Source organism: Siniperca chuatsi, linkage group LG20 (assembly GCF_020085105.1).
Source record: "Siniperca chuatsi isolate FFG_IHB_CAS linkage group LG20, ASM2008510v1, whole genome shotgun sequence".
NCBI lineage: Eukaryota > Metazoa > Chordata > Actinopteri > Centrarchiformes > Sinipercidae > Siniperca > Siniperca chuatsi.
The window spans coordinates 5830364-5852881 of NC_058061.1; the positions used below are offsets into that span (position 1 = coordinate 5830364).

At 40.6% G+C, this 22518-nt stretch overlaps 1 protein-coding gene across 3 annotated transcripts in view; it reads right to left on the reverse strand.

Annotated features, from left to right (window-relative positions):
- Window positions 1-22518, reverse strand: part of sema4gb (sema domain, immunoglobulin domain (Ig), transmembrane domain (TM) and short cytoplasmic domain, (semaphorin) 4Gb) — a 36015-nt gene that overhangs the window by 10011 nt on the left and 3486 nt on the right. For 2 of the 3 annotated variants that reach the window (XM_044178387.1, XM_044178386.1), the window contains exons 2-9: window positions 19335-19631; window positions 6757-6905; window positions 6269-6331; window positions 5810-5908; window positions 5619-5712; window positions 4506-4619; window positions 3971-4125; window positions 1136-1311 (exon numbers count right to left, since the gene is read on the reverse strand). In XM_044178387.1, coding sequence (XP_044034322.1) covers window positions 1136-1311; window positions 3971-4125; window positions 4506-4619; window positions 5619-5712; window positions 5810-5908; window positions 6269-6331; window positions 6757-6905; window positions 19335-19479 — 995 coding nt within the window. In that variant the 5' untranslated portion in view covers window positions 19480-19631. Of the gene's footprint in view, window positions 1-1135; window positions 1312-3970; window positions 4126-4505; window positions 4620-5618; window positions 5713-5809; window positions 5909-6268; window positions 6332-6756; window positions 6906-8463; window positions 8594-19334; window positions 19632-22518 lie in introns of those variants that run through there. The other variant, XM_044178388.1, reaches the window with a different exon arrangement.

A 22518-nucleotide genomic window follows, 5' to 3' on the forward strand; every position in this document is an offset into this window, starting at 1 on the left:
AGATACATTTTGGCCATGTAGTGTATACAAAAAACACAGCCGATAGCAATGGTCTTCCCTCTCATCCTGCTAAGCTGCTGGTTTCTCCAGCAGAAATCAAACCTGGTTATTCGTTTAAAACAATTATATACAAGTTATGTGTGCACCCTGTCCAGTAAAACCTATTTGTCCACCTGAGTTTTGATTTTCGAACTTCACCAACTGGCGAGACAAAAATAAAAATAAAAATGTGAGTGTGCAGAATGAAGCCTTTTGCTCTTTTAAGGAAAAGAAAACCACTTTCCAAACAGTCATCATGTCTGTGTTTGACTATGTAGATATTCTGTATTCACATGCTGCACATTCCACTTTAAATCAACTTGATGCAGTTTATCATTGTTGCTTGCATTTCATTACAGGAGATTAAATGTCATATTCATTATTGTGAGATATAGGAGAAGTAGGTTGGTGCTTATTAGCATCAAGAAAAGAGAATTTCACACAATCAGTTCTATTTATAAGGGTCTTTTCCTAAAATGTCAGCATTATTTTACATGTCCCCTCAATTTTCACTTGTGTCACATCTACGGTTCGCTGGACTAGAGATCAAGGCTGGTTAACTCCTGTGTGTAAATACTGAATTTGGAAAGACTGATTTTTCAGTATGTACCATGCATGAAATGCAAAGGAATTTAAAAGTCTTGTCCCATTGACTTATTGTTGAAACGTTTAAATGGACTGCAATAATATGTTTGTGACTATTTTTGATGTTCACTGTGTACTGATCGTAATGTGCGACTGAAATTTATTATAATATGTCTACTCTCTGTATGTGTTTCTGCTGCTGCTCTCAGGTCTCGCATGCAAAACAGACCTCAATCTCAATGAGATTACCTCACTGAACTGCCAGCGGGCCAATGAGGTGTTCAAACCCACACAACTTTATTTCAAATTCTACTGGAGATCCCAAAGTTTCCAAAGATACCACATTTGCCTGGCTGGGTTTTGGGGAAATGTGTACAAAATGATGCACATTGTAGCTGACACAGAATACATAATTTATACTCAGACAGTGTGGAATAAGTTTTTTCCAACCTTAAGCTACTAAAGCGGGGAAAAGGCCATAATAAAAGCAGAATTTGATGTTATCTCTTACCATTCCAGGCCAAAGACACCATAGAAAATGCTGCTTTGAGTGTCTCGACCCTGCAGGACAAACACACTGCGCAAGATATTGAGGTGCAGCTCATATTCTGGGACTGAACACACCATTCTGGCCTTGAGGAAGGAGGTCCACTTCCTCTGCAGGGTCCTCTGGCCACCCCAGTCAGTCTGCACACAGAGGGGACAATGGATGAATGGATGGATGGATAGATGAGTAAATAAAGTCATTTGAGCTGATACATTCTGACATATATACTTTCAAATGACACAAATCCACCAACTGGCATACTCATATACACATCAATGGACACTAATCTGTGATTGTAATAACACTGACACAAAGATATAAAACCAATGCACATGTATCTACAAAAAGATAAGAATCAAATCATAATGTACACATAACTATACACATATAAAGAGGGGAGGAGGAAGTGAGGAGATAGAGTTGCTCCGAGAACCTACTTTAGCACATTTGCTCTAATTGCATTTCAGTAGCACTGGGAGGCGAGGCTGCAAGAAATCTCTCCCTGAAAGAGTAATTTAGCACACCTCATTTAGAAGAGAAAAAAAGAAGATGGAGTCTACTTTTCTCTTTGTTTTTTGGAAATTATAGCGCTTCATCTTTCTTCGTTTATGTCTTTCGCAGACATCTGTCGTTCATCAAAACGCTCTGCCTGCCTAGGCCTCCCACACAAAAAGGCAAAGTAGTTTAAATCGACATAACACATACGTATCGAAAAACAAAAGCGCCCGCATTAGGAACACTTCCATCAATAATACCAACTCAATATTTGGTATAAGAGAAAGACAAAGAGAGGGAAAGGACCGCAGACAAATGTATTCACTCTTAGGGCTCATTCTTTTCATAGAACAAAACCTCTAGAGAGTTGGTGTTGGCAGAGAGGTTAGTAAAGCAGAGTTAAGATGGATGCCACTAAGAAAATAACATAAGCATTTCTTAAAGAGATGGATTATTGGGGAAAGAGCTAAAGGGATGCACTGATAGATTACAATCTATGTCAATCAAGGCACCGTCCGGGTCATCAAAGAATTCAAGCGTAGCACTGTAAAGATTTGCCAGTTGGGGGAAATTAACCCAAGATGACGTGATGGAAAGTGTGTTGCTGTTTGAGCCAGACATGAAGTCGGTTTCCGAAGATATAGCAGAGAAAAGGACACAGTGAACAGCTTTCTTTCTTTGCTGGAGATATATGGAACTCCCAAATGGCCAATATTAAATATCGGCATTGATTTCTGCTCTTTATCTTTCTGCAAAGACCTTGTTTCCATTTCATTTACACCCTTCTCTGTGAAAATAGGTCATGATTGCCGAGGAAGTAGATGCGGTCTGGCTGGGAAGTGACAAACAGAAGAGGACAACTCGTTAGGCAGCTCAAAAATGGCATGTCTTCAGTGGTTTCAGGCCAGAGGCTACTGCCAGGGCCCTCGCTATCTGCAGATCTGCCTCCAACCAGGGTGGTGTCTGGCTGCCACAGAGCTGAGCTGGGGACCAGCTCGACATCTGCATGTGCTGCTGTGGCCTAGTTCAGACTGAGTTATTACACTCTAGACTGCTCTGACAACTCTGACAGGAGGTGAGGAGTCCAGACCTTATTTCCAAAAATGACTTATTTTGGATGCAGAGAGAATCATGAGGAGATGAACTGTTTGAGTATATGGGATTAAAAAAGTTAAATGTTCAGAAATGATTTCACTGCATGTCTGTGAACATGCCTTGATATTACTTTTCAACACACATGCTATTTTTCCAGCAGTGATACCACTTCCTCTTTCGCATCACGTGCCAAATATCGCACAAGCATTGTGGCTTTTTCATGATGAAGCCATGTAATGTGTTTTCCACCTCTCAAAGGGGGCTAGAAATTGTGGTGAAACAGCACCAGGAAGACCTAAAAAAAAACAAGTAATTCAGTAATAAATCTTTGGGAAAATATTTTGCTTTCTCTTTGTTAAGTTATACCCACAGTTTGCATTGATTGGTTTGGACAATTTAACACTAAAGTTGATTCCTAAGTGGCTTTCTCATTCATTTCTTTTTTTCTCTCATACATTCATGCAAATAATTTTCACATTCTCACAAAAGGTGATATACAACTGCAGGGTCTGAAATTATTTCTGAGTCAGCTCACAGTCTTTTAGACACTTTTTGAGCCCATAGAAATACTGCAACAGTGATGTCAGCACAACAGCATACTGTGATGGTAATTACACCATCATGCATGGTTAAAAGAAATGACAGGAAGGAAGGAAGAGAGGAGAGACCTCTAGGAATGGTTGCTGGGCATGCTGTCCAGACCCGGATGCTGATCGCAAGTGAAATGAGGTGAGAGGGAAAAAGAGGAGGAGGAGGAGTGTAAGAGGGCGAGATGGCAATGAAGAGAGGGAGAAGGTTTGCCATTGGAGGTGGATGTTGGTGGACTTGTAGTTTGCCTGGCAACAGTGGCACACAAAGAACCACCGTCAAAGAAGAAACCAAGATCAGAGACGCCCAACTGCTGGTTCATTCAGCACTGACATTGCCGTAAGAGAATGGGAGAGAGAGAAATTGAGAACAGAAAGTCTGCCTAAATCCATTTACACTTCACTCTGTATCAGTGACGTAAAGCATTAAATAATCCCTCCATTTTTGTACGTCGAATACTGACAACTTTTCTCCTCCTTCCTTTCAACCCTTTCTTTCCATGACCTTACAGGCACTATAAATCTGTTATGTGCGTTTTGTCTTTTTTTTTAGAATTAACTTTCAAAACCCAGTGAAACCATTATTATGATTATGGTTAATAGTATTTAGGTTAGTTGCGACCTTGCAGACTCGGGCAATCCTGGACACCTTGGTCTGGCTCGGGTAGGCAATCTGCTCCTGGCTTCTCTCCGTGAAGAAGAAGTAAATCTTGTCATCATCACCGATAGAGCTGTTGATGCTCTCCTTCAGCAGCACAGAGCCCACAAAATCTGCCTCTGTACACACACAAACAAGACACACACACACACATAGATCCACGTGTCCAAACACAGTCCTATTAGCAGCATAGGAAGAGTCTCCTTGGAAACTAAAGATGGAGCTTTTAAGTAAGATTGAATCGCCACAACTAAGCCAGTTAGAGCTGCAGTGCAGTGCAATTTTCCAATGTGATTTTCATTCTGCAGATCAATCAGTTTTTTGAAGTAACAGCAAAACATCTGATGAGATAAAAATGTGCAAAATGGCATTGAGGTTTGGTCCATGTAGTAGTTTACTGTAAGGGAAATTATATAAACCAGTGACCATTTTTTCATTACTTGATGTATTTGAGGATTATCTCCCTTCTTTGACACATGTTGTCATGTGTTGTATTTACCCAGAAGCCACCGTGTGGGGGCCTCCTCCGTCCTGAGCGTGGGGAAGGGGAAGTTTCTGCGCACATCTGGAGAGCTGCGAAACTCGTACTGAGAGGCTGTGAACATCTCACCATCTGATCACACAAGTGTGTTAGTGGAGGATAGATAAAGACAGAAAGAAATTGGGACATCAGAGTTAAATCAGATGTAAATGAACACAGTTGGCATACTGCAGAATAAGTAGGAAGACTGTGACTTATCACCCAATGTGGTTATTATATTTTTAAATGGTAATTAGACATAGATCCCTGTATGCTTAAGTTGTTCAAACTGAACCAAGAGAATGTTTGAATGTCTCTCCTGAGTCTTTATTTTAATTTTATTGCATTATAAATGATTCAGATTTCTTCAAAAAACAAATCTGTAAAAACAAATCAAACAGATTAAAAATAATAAAAATGGAAAATCAAAACTAATTTAATAAAAGCTTTTTAAAGGAGTTTTAAAAAAGATTGTAATTTCTGTAAAACTTAAATAGTTGCTTGTCCTGGTAGTCTCAGTAACAAACCTACATGAGACTACCACAACGTATCCCTCTGCCACGGCTCAGCGGGGAAACACTGTCCACGGAAACACAAAGAGGGATTTTCGTACTAAAAACATTGTAACTTTGGAAGATTCACACTCAGACTGCTGAAGCCTCATATTAACTTCAGCTTCAGGAAGGTAACTCCTCACAGCCAGTCTGGAGGAACGATGACAGCGACCAGTAACTCTTCAAATTGAACATCTGTGCATGTGAATATTGTATTGACATCTATCCTTTAATGTTAACAGAAAAGACACTGTCAACATCTCAAACAGCCACTGAGACATATTTCCTCCCTTTACCATTGTCTGTTTATCCATTTTTGTGATGTCTATCATAACTTGCAAGTACGTTTTTACCGCTAGAGTGGCTCCAGACTGCAATGTCTGATGAATACTTGATAGGGTTAAAACATTGCCTCTTTAATCTAATAAAGTTTGGGAGCTTTCTCCAGAAAAGACATACTTCTGATGCCTACAGGCTGCTTTGACTACACCAAGATACTGTATATAGAATAGATTAAATTCAAATTTAGGAGACATACCTATGAGGAGGCCAGTGTATCCCTTTGCTGGGTCATATGGACACCTGTCTCTGCCATCCTCAAGGCCTGAGGAGAAGCTGAACCGCTCTGCATCCTTACAGAGAGAAAAGAGACAACGCTCAATTAATCATTTAATTTCAATTCTAGTCTAGTCATAAATTGTACTGAAATGAAATCAAACGATCTCTTACTATATAAGCACAAAGAGGTCTGAAGGCGTTTGTTCCGCAGATGTACAGGTGAGTCTCATTGTATCGCTGCAGAAAGCGGATGTGATTGTAACACTCTGTCTGCAGAGAACAGAGAAAAACAGGATATTTCTGGCTCCACAATAAGCAAGGCTGGAGAGGAACATAGGCCAGTCAATGCACTTCATGTACAGGGGCTATTTTATGCAAATATTTAATGAATGAGTGTATTTTTTTAAATGATTACTTTTTCAGGGTTTCAGGAAAAGTCAATTAAGAAACAATTGAAAGGATTATCCACTTTGTTGCTTTCAGAAGCAATCTGCACATCACAAAGCAGGAATGTTTCATTTATGTTCTCCAATAACAACTCAATAAATATATAAAAATATAAATGCTTTTGAGTTTTCTCAAAAAGAAAAAGTGGCTAAATAATAATAAGTGAGTAGAGCTGCCATGTACCTGATTGTCTCTGCCTTTGTTTAGACACTGCTTCTTCTGTTCAGGAGAAGCATCCCAATCAATCTGCAAACAATGGGGGTAATAAGGATGACTCAGTGAGCTCAATAAATAGAAAGAGAAAATATAAATAGAAAGATCTCTGGACAAAAAAGGAGAGATAAAGTAAAGAACACAAGTGTGTGTATATGTTTGTGTGTGATAAACAGGAAGAGAAATGAAGAAGGACAACACAATTAATTTTCTGGCTGCATCACTGAGTTCTTACTCTCTTCAGTAACCCTTGAATAAACGCCTGGTGCATTTAATCCGATATCCATAAAATTGGAGGAGCACAATGGGATTTGCTCAATCTGCTTAAGGCTATTATTAGTTTGTCCTCCTTTAACACTTTGGAAATGGGAGAAAACTTGTGAAATCTGGTTTGCTGTTTCTTTGTTAACAGTGGCAATTACGTGGTGATCTGTGGCTTGCAGCGTCTTGGCACTCACTGTGAGGTTTGCAGGTGTGGAGATGTTGGTGGTGTTGAGTGCGTACAGAGCTCCTCTGCCTCCCACGTACAGTAGCCCGGCCTCTTCCTCCAGCAGGAGGGTGCTGTAGTTCTGGGACGAGCCAGTGAAACAGGCGCTGCCCAACAGACCTGCAAATATATGACACAAATTACCTTATCAAGGTAGTGGGCAATGTTGCAAATCAATGATCGGGTATTTAGTTCTCTTGATTAGCCAAAAACAGTTGTTCTCATCTGGTTATTTTATCTATAAATAGTTTATCCATTGAATTTCCAGAAAATGTACTATATCATGAAATACACTATGTGTCCAAAAGTATGTGGACAAGGTGTATTTTTGAAGAATCCAGCTTGACCCACACTAGGGACCAGAAGTCAGGATATAGTCTGCTTCATGGGTTTTGATTATTTATTTTTTTAAATCTGTCTCTTGCAAGCCCCCTAACTTTATGGCAGTGCAATACTAATATGTACCCATTAAAGAAATTATTTTTCAAATGTTATACTACTTTATTGAGGCACGGTTCCTGTACGGTTGCTTGTGTTTAGAAAACATTAAACATTGATGCATTTGAGAAGTTTGCCTTATTTTGTTTAAAGAAAATGAAATGGCTTTTGTAGATGTTTATATTCCTCAAGCTAAGGTACTAAAAAAAATGTAGTTTCAGTATCGATACCAAACTGAGGGAGCATATTAGCATAGGAATCTAAAATCAGTGGAGGGCCGTGTATTAACAGCTCCAAATTCTCTGCTTGCAGACTGTAAGAGTAGTTTGGTATAAAAGCTTCTATCTTGACTATACACTCATTGGAGAATCTACACACCCCAAATGAACATACTTAGTATGACTGCATGAGGGTGAGACTCGACAACAGATCTGGGAGATTGCTGAGAGGACTGTCGAGAATGTGGGGACGGGGGCACAGGGGAGGTGAAATTTTAGGGCATTCAGCAGGAATCTTGCCCCAGTAATGCCAAATCGTATCAGCAGCACTGCCACAGCATCCTCACTGCTGTGTGTGTGTGTGTGTGTGTGTGTGTGTGTGTGTGTGTGTGTGTGTGTGTGTGTGTGTGTGAATGAGGGTGATGGAGGAGGGAGGTTCATACAGTAAGTGGGCCAAATTAAGGTTAGCTCTGTCACTGAATAGCATGTGTTACTAAAGTAAAATTGGATGTCATTTGGTTGTTGATCTTCTGTCCTTGGTGCAGACAAACAGATTATTTATCCATCGCAAAATAATCGGCCGGGTGCGCTAAACTAAATATTTGAACACACTCCGGTAGCACCTCAGAAATGGGGGCAGGTTGCTCTGCTGCTGTGAGGCAATATAAAGGAGGGCATTGTTTTTTCTGTGGGTATGGAAGATCAGTGCAGAAGTAGGTTTACAGAGCTTTGATTTGCACTAAAAGTTAGATGCAATAGGAGATTGATATCTGATTAAATAAATCTGACATACAGAAGAAGAAAACCACATGTGCAGCAAGAACAGCTGTCATCAGAGAACAACACAATAAGTGAAGATATCAACAGTGTTACACTGAGGAATATGAGTCAGCAGGGAGCAGATGGGCATATTAATCGCCACACTTCCTCTCTACCTCCCTCTCCTTTGTTTCCTTCCGTTGTAAACTGATGGCAGTATGTCCAGCTCCCAGTAATAAGACAAACCTATATTTGTCCCTCACCAATCGATTTACTGTGGTGTGAGGGCCTGCACGCTTGTCGCTGTTCATCTGTTCTCCTGTTCATTGTACGTCTGATGGAGCGAGAAGGGTCCAGTGCAGCTGGGAGGGCCAGGGGATCACAGCGTAACTGCTGCAAGTATATAGATGATTAGCCAGCAATGTAAGCTGAAGAATTATGTTATTTTATATTCCACGGCTCATAAATTTCAGTTTAACGTATTGAATTAGAGCAGGGTCAGTAGCAATTTAGTACCACTTCAACAGCAGATGAGAGCAATAAAATCATATACATTTTTATACGTATACATTTTTGAAATTATGTGATTTATATCATTGATGGTTGACCAAATATTAGAAAACCCTCCCAGTATAATGCAGCACAACTTAACAGCACCACAAACAACAGCCCCAAAACACATTATACTATTGTTTTCACAGGCTGAGTAATACTACCCATGACTAATACACTGATTATGCTGTGTAAAATTGGTGGAGTTCCCCTTTAAATCAGGAACTATCTAAAAAAAGAAAAGGTCCTAAAGAATCTGATAAAGCAACTTGGGTAACTTGACAGTTCATTGGTAGGTACTGGGTGACACATTTCAGTTGTTAGTAAGTGAGTTGCAATATCCAGCCCTACTCATTCACAGACATTTTGCAAGGATGATGAGTGAAAAACCCACATATCTATGCAGTTGTGACCATACATTCAAGATACAAAAAAAGAGATCTTTGTTTAAGATTGTGAGCCAGGGTTTATGCTTACAGTCTCAAGCTACACAAAAATGACAGGTTTTCTGTTAACAGTCAAGTTTAAGTTAGTCAGGAAAAACTGCCAAACCAGTTAAAGGATCCTCCCAAAATGAAACTGGAATCCCTGTTTATGCAAAACAAAGACACAAAAAGACAAACACACACATTCTTCAAGGCTTTGGCTCACCTCAACCATCTTAACAACAGTATTACTAATGTTTTTACTGCTATAATTCGCAATGACCATGATGATAATGAGGATGACAGCGAGTCTCCCAGCGTGTTTGATCTTGCATAATACAACACGATGAAATCTGTTTAGAATTTCCCCAACATCACATGGGAGGCATTTTCCTCCCCACATGACTGGCTGCTTGTCTAACTGTCACATGGACACACTGGGTGATGACAGTAGCTCAGTGAGCGCCCATGGACTCTCCAGAAGAACAGGCAGAGACTGAGTCAGACTGCAGTCTCTCTTACTGCCCACCTTCCTTCCTGCCAGCCTTTTCTTTTTGGTACTATCGCTGACAGCCAGACAACCATGGGGACCCTCTCACTGGTCAATAATTAGGTTATTATCATGCCGGCTCTGTCATGCCCGTCAGACTGATTATATGCATGACAGCACATGTAGCTCCTGGAAGAGGAAACCCTCCACAAAAGTCACAAAACATCAACTCTGCACTTTTTTAAGAACAGTGACATTAAGAAATTTTAACATCATCAGTCTTCATATTGATTCATTCATTCATTTTGAGCCATTAGTGAAAATATCGTAAACCTCTGCATCTCACTTTGTAAAGAGAAATTTTTTTATGGCGCATATCAAGCAGTGGCTGCTATTCTTTCAGCATTTGTGAAGTTTTCAGAGTTTCTAGCGAAGGCAGGTGGTGAAATAAGTAACCGGCCAGTAAAAAAATGATTTCTAACATGTTTGTCCTCTTTAGTAAACTAAAAGAGTGACCCAATTAATGTAGAGCAACATCAGGTTTGGGATGTTAGTAGCAAACATCCATTTGTGGCCAGAAGCAACAAGTTCTACAGGCAATGTTGCCTTACCTTTGATTACACTAACAAAGTGAATGAAAGTCAATTATCTCAACACTGTTCTCTGATAATTACACCAAGGATCAAGAAGATCAAGAAAGTTTAAAACTAGAGTGCTGAAAGAATTATAATATTCCTATGGATGTGATCATTTGAATTAAAGCTCCACTGTGCATTTGTGTGTGATTATAGCATTTTTAAAGGATAATTTCAGTTTATTACAACTTGGTGATAAGACCAGAGAGATTGTAAACAAGCCAACAGTTTAGGATTTCTTAAACTACTTTTTTTGGAGGTAAACCACCTGCTGGCTTTGCTCCACCACCACCAGATCCTGTCCTATCTCCTATCTTCATATTGGCCTATGCTTAATAAGAATGCTTCACATCAGTGGGATCTAATTGCAGAAGTTTTTCTATATTGCTTACCTCAATAAATATATATACTTCAAATTAATCTCTCCTTATTAAACTGGGAGTTTGTTTAAAACCTGTCTGCTCATATTTTGTGCACCATCTGACTTCTTTTTTAGCGATGTTGCCGTGTTCCTAGATCTTAGCTTAATTTGGTGAGTAATATAATGTTATATTTGATATAAACGATGGCCAAAACTATGACAATTAGACCCTGTTGTAATAAACCAGAAATATCCTTAAAGATTATTCCTGTAGCATAAGTTTCAGTTTGTAAAAAAAATTGTTTAAAATTAGCTCAGCCTGTGTGTTGCTAGCCCATTCATTATCAAGTTCAATTCTAGTGAACTAAACTTTCCATGTCACTGCTGCTTCCCACGGTGGCAACGACAGCAAAAACTTATGTAAGTCTCAATAAAATCCACACATAAGACTGTGTGACTGTCACCTATTATTTCTAATGGCCAGTCAGCCTCAGATTTGAGTGAGCAATGAGCAACTCCTCCAACACAGCCAAAGGTCAGGACACGCCGGGGGGGGGGTGTCCTTCTGAAGGATGGGGCCAGAGTCAAGCAGCAGGGCACCCTCTCTACCACACACATAAAAGGCACACACAAAAACACATACATACACTATACTGCATCTATACAGTACATAGGACATGTATTGATAAGCAACAAAGAGGAGAGGGTGACAGACTGAGAGTGAATGCAAAACCATGCACACACACTCACACACACAAAAATGCATAAACAACAATCATAATCCTCATCATAAGAACATTGCATACTCTCCAAGATCACGTTTACAGAACAAGTTATGCAAACACAATGGCAGCCCAAGGCAATGTAAAGGGCCCACTACTTATGAGTCATCCAAAAACGAGCAAAAGCCTTGGTATCTATCTTATAAAAATAGTGTCTGCATGATACAACAAGCACAGGGCTGATGAGAAGGACTACGGTGACGTACAAAATGTCCCTGGCCCCAAGGCAACAGAGGCGCAGCGACCTTGGTCTCAGACCTGGCATCGGACGGACTGTGTGCTGTTTTATGCAGGCAACACTGACTTGCTGGCACATTTTTAAACACCTGACGGCCCTCGATCTTTGGTGACGACACACCCAGATGTATGAAAGAGAAAACCAATGTTCACTTTAGTCAGAAAATCAATGGGCCACAATCACAGCTGTGCTCAAAAACCAATCTCTTAGCTATTTGTGAAGAAATAAGAAAATAAATTGGTCTTTTTTTACCTGGATGCACACACACTACACACTACAACACACACAGAAAGTACAGAACGTCTACTTAGTGCAGAAAGTACACAACCACATGAAGCTTGTATAAAAATCATATAAGTCACATTTTAATTCCAAGGGCAAATTTTAAAAAATCCTCCAAATTAAATGACAAAAAATGACACGACATTGCCGTTTCAAAAATAAAACAGTTTCTGATCTTACAACGCTATGGTTAAGGTTTGGTTAGGTTTAGGCCCAAAAACAACTTAGCCTATTGGCTGTTTAAAGCTGCATTCATTCATTTTTTGGCTACTTGGGGGTAGCACAACAAGCTGTAAACACAACTTTGACATATTATCACCTTATAAAGTTGATATGGCAAACTTGTTAGCAAACAGTTGTCTATTTACACATCCAGCAGACACAAAGCAACATCAGCATTTATTTGGAGTTGTGTTTCTGGCCATCTGGTGAATGAAAGTCACACTCCTTTTACCTCTGTGTTGTTATCCTGAAGGAAATATCTGGCTGCTAAATTCTCCACTATGTTCACCAGCCAGCTGCTGGGCAGGTAGGGTACAGTTGGTTTATCAGTTTTGTCTCTAAATATAGCTGCGGCTGGAAACAAGGTTGATGAGACTGAATCAAAACAGTAAAGTTGCGGGCTGTAAAACTAAAACAATGAGCTCAAAGAGGCAAATAACCCCTTTCACATTACATGTAGTCATTTGATCCATTGTTACTATAAAGATATTGATTAGTGCAGCTTTAAATATAGAAACATAACCAAAATGAAAACATAAAATTTCAACAGTTCAAACATTTTTACCAGCATTAGCATGGCCATGAATTTTAGCAACAGATTCATGTTGATGTTGACCTACTGTTCCCTGAAGCCACTGTTTTGTATCCACACACATACACACACACACACGCACACATACACACACACACACACACACAGTATCTTGTGCTTTGCTGAAAAATCAATGAGGAAAGTCAACAGAGCACTGAGGTGTGCCAGAAGCCTCTCAGCCTGCTGGCTGGTCTCTATTTACTGTTGTCATCCTGTATGCATGTGTCTGCGTGCGTATGTGTGTGTTTGTGTGTGTTAACGTAGACCTGTTTGTGTGAATGTTCAGAGTACATTGTTCGATGAGGGGAAGAGGTCAAAACAACTACCCTTCAGAAACATCTGTCAGGTTTTCCACTGGGTACACACACACACACACACACACACACACACACACTTCACACTTATTTCATCCTTCATCTCTCTCCTGAAATAGGGTGAAGACATTTCTGTCAGTAATTCAGAGGATCTGAGGAGTGTGTGTTGTGTGTTTGCCAGAGTGACTGTGTCTCAACACTGAGCCGTCACAGGTGGCGCGTCCAGAATGTGTGTGCTCATGCTCAGACATATTTGTAATCCTCCATGTGGGGTCCAAGACGATAGTAAATCCACTGTATGTTTGTGTGTGTGTGTGTGTGTGTGTGTGTGTGTGTGTGTGTGTATGTGTCTACCACAGTCATCAGAGTGTATAACTTACTGTGTGACTCACTGATCACCCACTATGGAGGCCATGTGACACACACACACATTCACACACACACGTGCTTATGAAAAGATTTGGGAACAAATGCTGGAAGGAAAGACTGACTTAACTTCTTTGGACAGTGTCAGAACTGTCAGTTGTTGTCAACTTTATCCACATTATATAAGCAAGAGTCAATGAACGTGACTCTGTATTATGTAAGAAATAATACACAACTGGGTGCCCTGGTATATGAAAATAGGAGGCAAAGAATGTGAAGCAGAGTGGTGTTTCCTCCATTATTCCCTCCATTATTATGTAGTCCATTATTTCCTACATCAGGACATCTCATAGTATATTATCACATTTATACTGTTGCTAGTTACTACAGGGAAATACAGAAGCCGTGTTCAAATTGGCATGTACTTTTTAAAGTTTGTTTGTAGTCAGTTTAACCCATGGGTTACATCAGTTTCACTAAAGATAGTTAACTGGAGCAAAAGTACTGTTGCTATGGTTACCTGCAGCTTACATTACAATAGTATTGGCCACCGTCGTGGAAATTTGTGTTTGTGTGTGTTTGTACGTTTATATATAAAACAACAAACAAGCATTATTGATTTGCAATGAATGCACAAACAAAAGAAAACAAAAACAGACAAACAAAAAAACTAAGATGTCATATTTCATATTGCAAGTGCATTGGGCATTGATTGCATATTGATTAGGATCGGTGGTTAATCTGTGACTACACCAATCAGCCAAACAGTAACAAGTATTTTATATGGCCAGTTCAGTTCACCCAGGTGACAAAAATATATATTTTCACTTTCCTCTAGTGGTATCGCTCCGCACAGGTAGTTTTGGTTTTATTTGCCCAGGTTTTGAGATATACTCTGACATTCCTGCCTCCATACATATACATTGGAGGTGAATGAAAATAATATAAATCTAAATATTTCTTTCCAACAACAGTGTCCCCTTTAAGCTGGATAACCCACAGTACTCACAGTCAACAGCTTTCATTGGGACCATTTCTTCAGGTGAAGGTAGATCCAATTAAAACAGTTCAAGTCTGTGACTTACAGGTATCTCCTGGTGTTTTTTGACACCAGACAGAGAGTGTGAACTGTGAGGGGCAGGAAAAATGACATGTATTGCTATTCTTTTTCAATTTGGTGGCACATCACACCGCTGCCAGTGTTAGTGCCCTCTTTCTATTTGGGTCTGCCTGGGCCGATTCTGGATCAGGTCAAATTATTCTTAAGTTTTCCACTTGTGTGTTTCATTCACCTGCATTGTTTATTAATAATTTCATTGTTTATTATATTATATCTCAAAATCATAGCAATAAATCCACTGTTGGCATGGATAGATACCACTAAAGGTAAATGCAAACATATTTATTTTGTAATTTGGGTGAACCCTTTAAAATGAGAATTCTAAATTTAACAGGAATATTTAACTCGTGCCTTAAAGTTTACCTTAATTTGAAGATCAACCCATTTTTTTCAGGAATCTCATGGTTTTAAGAAAAATAGGAACTTCCTAGTCAGATGTGTGTACTCAGTTCTTCATGAATTAAGATGTCAGCCACTGTCAGAGAGATCACTTGTTAAGCATCACGTCAAAGAGGCAGTGTTATGTTTACCGCATGTCTTATGATGACACAAAAACACCTTTTTCAGAGCTTGTGTCAGATCCAAAACTTTTGTAGGACTTTGTTCAACCAGGGAGACTGCAGAATGAGATGAAAGACAGCCAACTTTCATCTCAGAAAAGAAAGCCAACCCCTGTGTTATTTCAGGTCTTGCTAGATGCTATCAGTGAATCACCGATAAGATCCAGTCAGAATCACACATCAGCACTATCAGAGGGGAATAAGATCAAAGCATCATGGAGGTCTCAGTGGATTTAAGAGTCCAAAGTGTGAAATTTCACCACAGAGAGAAAAATAAAAAGCGTAAAAACAAATGGTGCCAACGTGGTGTAACGCTGTCACACAGCTGAGATGCAGCAGCCGAGGCCAAGCTGATAATGTGAGTAAATCATCAATGTTTTCTGTGTTCAGTACGCAGAAGATGCCGCTGCTCAGGCTGTTTGCAAAGACAATAATAGACTTGGCTGAACAGTAAATTGGTGACCATCAATGGCCTGTCTCCTCAACCCTGTAATTACCATACTGGATGAAGAAAAACTCTTCATCTACAAAAAAAGCATCAAGTTGACAGGGTTTATTACCACCACCACAACAATAATAGTGGCAGCCATAAGGAATATTACTACCAAGGCCTCTTTTGCCATCTCAGCTTGTCATAGCAGCAACAACTTACAGTGCATGAATATTTCACAACTGCATTACTTCAGGTCTGGTGGCAGAGGCAGAAAAATCCAAAGCTGGGACCCCATGGGCAAACAGCAGAGTTCAGAACACAGTCAAGCATTTATCTCACCTCTGGGAGAAACACAGCAACCCTGTCGCATATACACACAAACACAATCTAAGTTGAGTTGTCAAATTTTTTCAATCTTCTTTCACAGTAAGGATTCCACACATTTTCCAAAGCTCACAACTGAGACATTTTATTGATAAACAGACAATGTTTTGATCTGACATGGATCACGTCGAGACCTTCGTCTGCAGTTATAACTACTTACATACTTACTGGTTAGGTTAGCCAGCAAAGTGCCCCAGAAGTAAATGCAAGTTAGCTACAATAGCTAATCCAGGGGGCTAATTTCTGTGTGTACTTGAGACGAGACTGAAATTGAGATGAGATTGAGATGATTTATGTAAAATTTAAGTTTATTTGGAAAGCTTTAGGCGGCTCTTGCTGCATTGCGCGTTGGGTTTATCGGAGCTTTTTCACCGAAAACAGAGGCTGCAGGCCGTAAAACCAAAACAATGAGCTGAAAGACGCTCAAACACTCTGGAGTGGAGTTACACATTTATATAAATATGTATTGTATGTATGCAGCTTTACATAATGGATGAGAATACTTACTACCATCATTGCTTATCAGCTTGAAAAGTAGTACGTTTATCGGTAAAATGTTGCAAGGTTCTTACAGTATGCTTTTCTTTTATAGTGGGTTTTTCGACGCACCCGTCCCTCGAGATTTCCATACAACAGGGCATAAAGTCATCTTGTGATGTCATTTTCCTTCTTATAAATCTAAGCTCTCTCTGATACAGCATGTCCTTGTACTCCCACACAAGTGGGCTATCTTCAAAGCATACTGTAAATTAAAGAGCGCCCCCTCACCCCAGCTGAGAAACATAATATAAATCCTCCCACAGAGTCTCCCATAGGTAGTGACACCCACATACAACATCCATCCTATTTCCATATACAGTACTGCACGCCCAGGCAGACATATCTTCTTTATGAGGTGGAGCTTGGCACTCTCCATCCCCCCGAGTGACATGTGTCACCACAGGGACAGAGGGTGCATGTGTGCAGATTTTACATGATGTGACTAAATGCATGCCCAAACAGCCCTCTCCCCACACACACATACAGCACACATGCACATGGTGTACTCAGACACACATGGAGACCGATGAAACGCATGCTGACACACGTGCACGTCCAGCACTCTCACACGCACGCACACGCCTCCCCTGATGATGAAAAAGTAGGTCAAGGACAACTTTCTACGAGGGCAAAGAGAGAAATAAAATCTGTGATGATAGACTGACTCTGGCTGCAGCACAGAAAAGTGCCCACAGTAAGCAGCGTATGTATGATTTATGATCTGAGGCCGAGTCAGACTCAGAGATGTGTAAATAAGTAGCCAGAGGCATGACAATTGGGAGGAGGCTTTCAGAATAGACAATGAGTTCTGTCTATGATGCACTTATAAACTTACTTAATGAGGCCTAATGAGTTATACGTGCTGCCCCATCCAATGACCTCTTCAGAGTTAATCGAGTGCGTCCTTTTCATTTGGTCAATAAATACTGCTATTAGTAACCAGTCCAGTGCTGTCAGCTCCCACTGGTGGCAGTAAACAGCTCCACAATAGTAACTTGTAGTGTAGTAGTAGTGTCATATTTTTCTTAGTGCTGCAGGTTCTGCCATAAATACTTATTCCTAAATATTCTCTACACCACAACAAATCAGCTCATTGTGTAGCAAAACTTGGACCTTGAAGGAGGAATATTCACACGATTTCCTCTCTCTCCAGCAAACTGCAAACAAAATATTCATTTTTGCACCAATTCCTCTCCGGTTGGATTAAGAGAATGCACCGTTAAGTAGCAAACAAACAATAAGACGTGGCTCCTCCTCTGTTATATTCTCAACTCTCTGAGTGATTGTGATTCAGGGCATCAAGCAGCATTTCCTCCCTTCGCCAAAGCACCCTCTCACACTGCAACACTCTCAACAGCTCTTATGACATTGCACCGAGCTAGGCTCGCAATAGATACGGCCCTGTTCACTCCACCCCTCCTCTAATAATACTCATCCTCAGAGGACTGAAAAGGAGTGGAGGGGGGTGGAGGTAAGAGCACAGCCATCCGAACAGTCTGCCAGTGCCGGAGTTCCCTTCTCGCTGCAGCTGCAGTGGTAGCCTCTGCCGCAGTGATGGGGAGCGAGGAGAGAGGGAGGGGAAAGGTGAGCTGGTGGGAAGCGAGGGGGGTAAGGTAGGGAGAGGAAGGTGCTGATGATGTGCGTAAATACCCACTCTGTGCCAAAATACACCTATTCAGCAGTATTTTCTGCCCAGACACTAATCGCATCTACTGTGTTCAGGTCCACTTTTATGAGGGCCTCTTGTCTATTGTTTCATTAGAAGTGTTTGCTGAGCCGTGTGATCTAGGACAGGGCTTGAGAGAGGCGATTAATAACTCTTCAGGGCCAACTTCGAAAACTGTGCCACTTCTTTAACGGGCAGAAAGGAAGGAGACACAGCAGCATCAAGTAAGGACAGTGAGGTGAGTGTTTAGTGGATCTAGAACCAAGGGTTTTTAAAGTCTGACACTGTGCCCCAGTCCCTCCCCTCCCCACATTAATATGGGTTCTGTCAGTCCTATTATTATTCATGTGGCCATGTTTTGCAACTGCAGTTCCCACAATGCTTTGGGGGATGTAAACAGAAAGTATACTGTTGCCATGGATTCAAAGAGTGAGCTACAGCTTGAGCCTGGTTATTTTTAGCCTATTTTTGTTAACATTTTGGCAAATTGACACCGTTAAAATTATGTCGAATTAGCTGTTAGCAGTTTCTGTTTGCAATATACCCATTTAGAGAACTAACACTGGATTACTTTGATACTGAAGAAAACTGAAAAACATAAGGATTCTCAGGCAGATTCTGGAGTTATAAGGAACATTTGTTTCCTATGATTTCTAAGTAGATTTATGGACGTTTATTTACGATGGACTTTGGAGATAATGATATTCTCAGAAATATATGAATATAAATATATATATATGTCTGTTTTTTTTAAAAAATTTAAAAGATCATTGGGGGCTTTTTTTGCCTTTATTTGATCGGAACAGCTGAAGAGAGACAGAAAATGGGGGAGGATGGATACATGCAGTAAGAGGCCCCGGGTTGGATTCAAACCCAGGCCACTGCAGGGTGCACGCTCTACCAGGTGAGCTACCGACCGGGGTGCCCAGTGTGTTCAGATTTTAATGATTTATGATGAGAAGCAGTAGTTTAAGTACCTTAATTGCCTCCATGAGCTGTGTGTCACAGGAACTGCTGCAGCTCCAACTGCTGACCAACTACAACAATTAACTTCTCGTTGTTTTTAGAACACCGGCATGCACATTTCTCTTTCACCTCACAGATTATGTTTGGTTCACATCTCAACTCGCCTTATAGTTTGAAAACTGTGAAAGATTCTGTTTGCCCCTCACCTTTGGAGAAAACAGTAGTCCTGGGAGTGACGTCCAGGTCCAGGGACGGGCTGAAGGGGAAGGCCCACAGCTGTGACAGCCTGGCGAGGAGCATCAGGAGCAGCAGCAGGAGCAGGAGGGGCTGGACTGATCTCTGGTCTCCCATGTTTAACACACAGACCTGGGTCCAAGCACAGCCTCAATTGCACTCAATTTGTTGAGCACACAGAATCTGAGCGTGAGAAGTGTGTATCTTCAGGCCCAGCAGCAAGCAGATGCAGACTCTTTGATTATCCTTCAGCTGAGAACACGCTCAGTCTGTGCAGAGAATGGGAAAAACAATGTGTATAACTAAGAGAGAAATGAACCTGCATACCAAACTAGATGTTGTTGTCTTGAGGTGGAACTGGAGTTCCCCTCTCTCTCTCTCCCTCCCACAGTACTCATTATGTAGAAAAATGGCCCCTGTGACTGATATATTATTATATATGACATTTTAGGTTGTTAATAATAATGCAACAATGTGTAAACAGCATTTTACTGTTGCAGCTGGTTGAGGTTGAGCTAGTTTTAACTTCTTTATACACAGTTTTGTACATACATTTTTTTTTTTTTTACTTTTCTCTAATCTTTGCTTTTTTGTGAAATATTGGATAATCTTAACTATTTTGGGCCTTGAAGAGTTATTTAAATTAAACCATCTGAAAAGTTTAAAGAGGAAATATCTCTGTTGGTTGAAACCAACTAGACACTGCTTTTCTGTAAGGGCTCACAAGCCAAAAAGGTTTCATCTTTAGCAGTGCAGTAACCAGTAGCTATAGCTGTCAAATTAATGTAGTGGAGTTAAAAGTACAATATTTCCCTTTAAATGTTGGAAAGTAGAAAATGGGAAAGTACCTCAAAATTGTACTCAATCAAAAGCACAGTACTACAACTGCTCTTTTATGGCCTCCGTCCAGGGACTACAGATGAAAATGAGCTTTTAGCTGTATCTGGTACAATACATATATTGTGCATTGCCCCTGATAAATAAACAATAAATAAACAAACTTGAGTAAATGTACATAGTTAGCTTTCAACCACTAGTAAAGTTGCATACATTAGTTGGTGGGAAACACCTTGAAGTGCGTAACAAAGCTTTCAGAGATATACAGACAGTTACTCTTACTCCTCCAATCTGCTCTTAATGTCCCTAAACAGAAACAGACACTAATGACATCTTTAAATATTTCAAAACATCCACGATGAACTTTGCTGAAAAGATACTGTGCATGAACTTTCTTGCCTACTTGACAGCATTAGCAGAAAATGACTTGCTGATACGCATCATCACTCTCTCATTACAACCAATTAGCCAGAGTAAATGAGTAAGGTGCTGTTACATAAAAGACCATTTAAAAAGTTTGGGGAGTTAAATAATGCGCCCCTGTGACGTGATATTGCAACACACAACTCCATCTCTTAATTAGCTGTGTGCACACTGGAGCAGCATGACGAATAATCTAGAGATTAGGCCCCGTGCCATCAGCACAATCTCCGCCTGGCTGCCCGTTCTCTGGCTCTGTCACTGATCAAAGGGTCGACACTGTGAATCCCACTCCGTCGCATTGTGACACTGGAGAATTCCCAGCTTAATCTCCACGGCTGCTGCTGCTAATCACTCACAGCATGAAGCGCGATGAGGCTAATGACCTCTCTGTTAGCAGTTTGGGTGCTAAGCTTTGAAACCAACCTATAAGATGACAAAGTGAGAGATGAGAAGAGAAAGAGTTAGTGACGGTCCAAAGATCCCCTCACCTTGCGGTTATCCAGAACTATTTCCTAATGCTGGCTTTACCCGATGGAACGTCCATGCTTTTGCTTCACAAAACCTACCATTGCTGTGTAACCTAACACAGTCCACAAAACCTACCATTGCTGTGTAACCTAACACAGTCCAAAATATGTTTCAAGCCTGATTCTTGATTTTCACCAAAAGTTGTGAGGAACTGAAGTTCAGGTTTGTCCTCCTCAGGTGAGGAGTCCTACAGACAATTTGGCAACATTATATTTATTTATCTATTATATATTTCATATATATTCAATTCCATTCACAGATGAAGACCGTGAGATGCAGTTGAAAACACCAGACAAAACTAGTAAGTGAACCTGCATTTTTGGGGCCCAAACGTTTATTCTTTCTCCTCCAGCGTTACACTTCCAATAAAGCCCTCATCTCCAAAACAAAGCTTTTTTGACTTTGAAGCTATGCATGGTGCACATTTTGCCATCACTAGTTAAGAGTGCCATCAAACAACAGATAAGTAGCGTGCCTGCTGGTGGTACTGACTGAACTGTTGATTAGTTTCATGCTTTTTGTAGGACTGATTTCCATGACTACAAAGAATTTCAGGCTGACAGATCCTCCTTTGTTCATCAATACATATGACGACGATCAACTACAATACCACGTGATGGAGGAGAATCCCCATCACAAGGTTACACCAATCCACCAATTTGCCATTTACCACATTGCCGGACTCACGATGGACAGTTTTAAAAAAAGAATCAAAATCGATGCAGCAGAACTAGAGATATTGTCTATTTTATTCCACGCATTCTTCTTTCTTGTCAAAACCTGGCACCTAAATTATCCACAATGCAACTCGACCACCAACAGTTGGCTCAGAGATTTGGGTGTGTTATTCTAGTAGTGGCTAATGTAGCCTCGAGCCACTAGCCTCAAGCAGAGATGAGGAGAGGCCTGCAGAGGTCTGGTGAGCTCACTTCTTTCTAACTCCACACCCCCAGATTTTTTTCATTTTCAAACTAACCAACCAAAACCAACCGGCGCTGAGTCACTTGAATCACTTGATCAGATCTTGTGCAGCTGCCTCTGGAGCCACAAAAGGCTTTATGCACCTTTTTTTCACATACGCAATAGTACTCCCCAAGAGTTCCCCTTTAACACAGCAACTGAAGGAAGAGCATCAGTGCAACGTGAGTCTTATTTGATGACTGCTGTCCCAAACTTTATCAGCGCCTCCAAAAGCACTATCTGCCAAAACTGTGGCAAAATAGAGGACAGCAGATCAACCAGTCAAGCAGGCATGCTGGTGAGAAGCCCTTTGGTGTGGTTTTGTCAGCTGCTGCCCTCATGTAACACACAGCTAACACACCATTGTTTCAACACATCTGCATTTGCGTTGTGTGTATACTGTTCTAC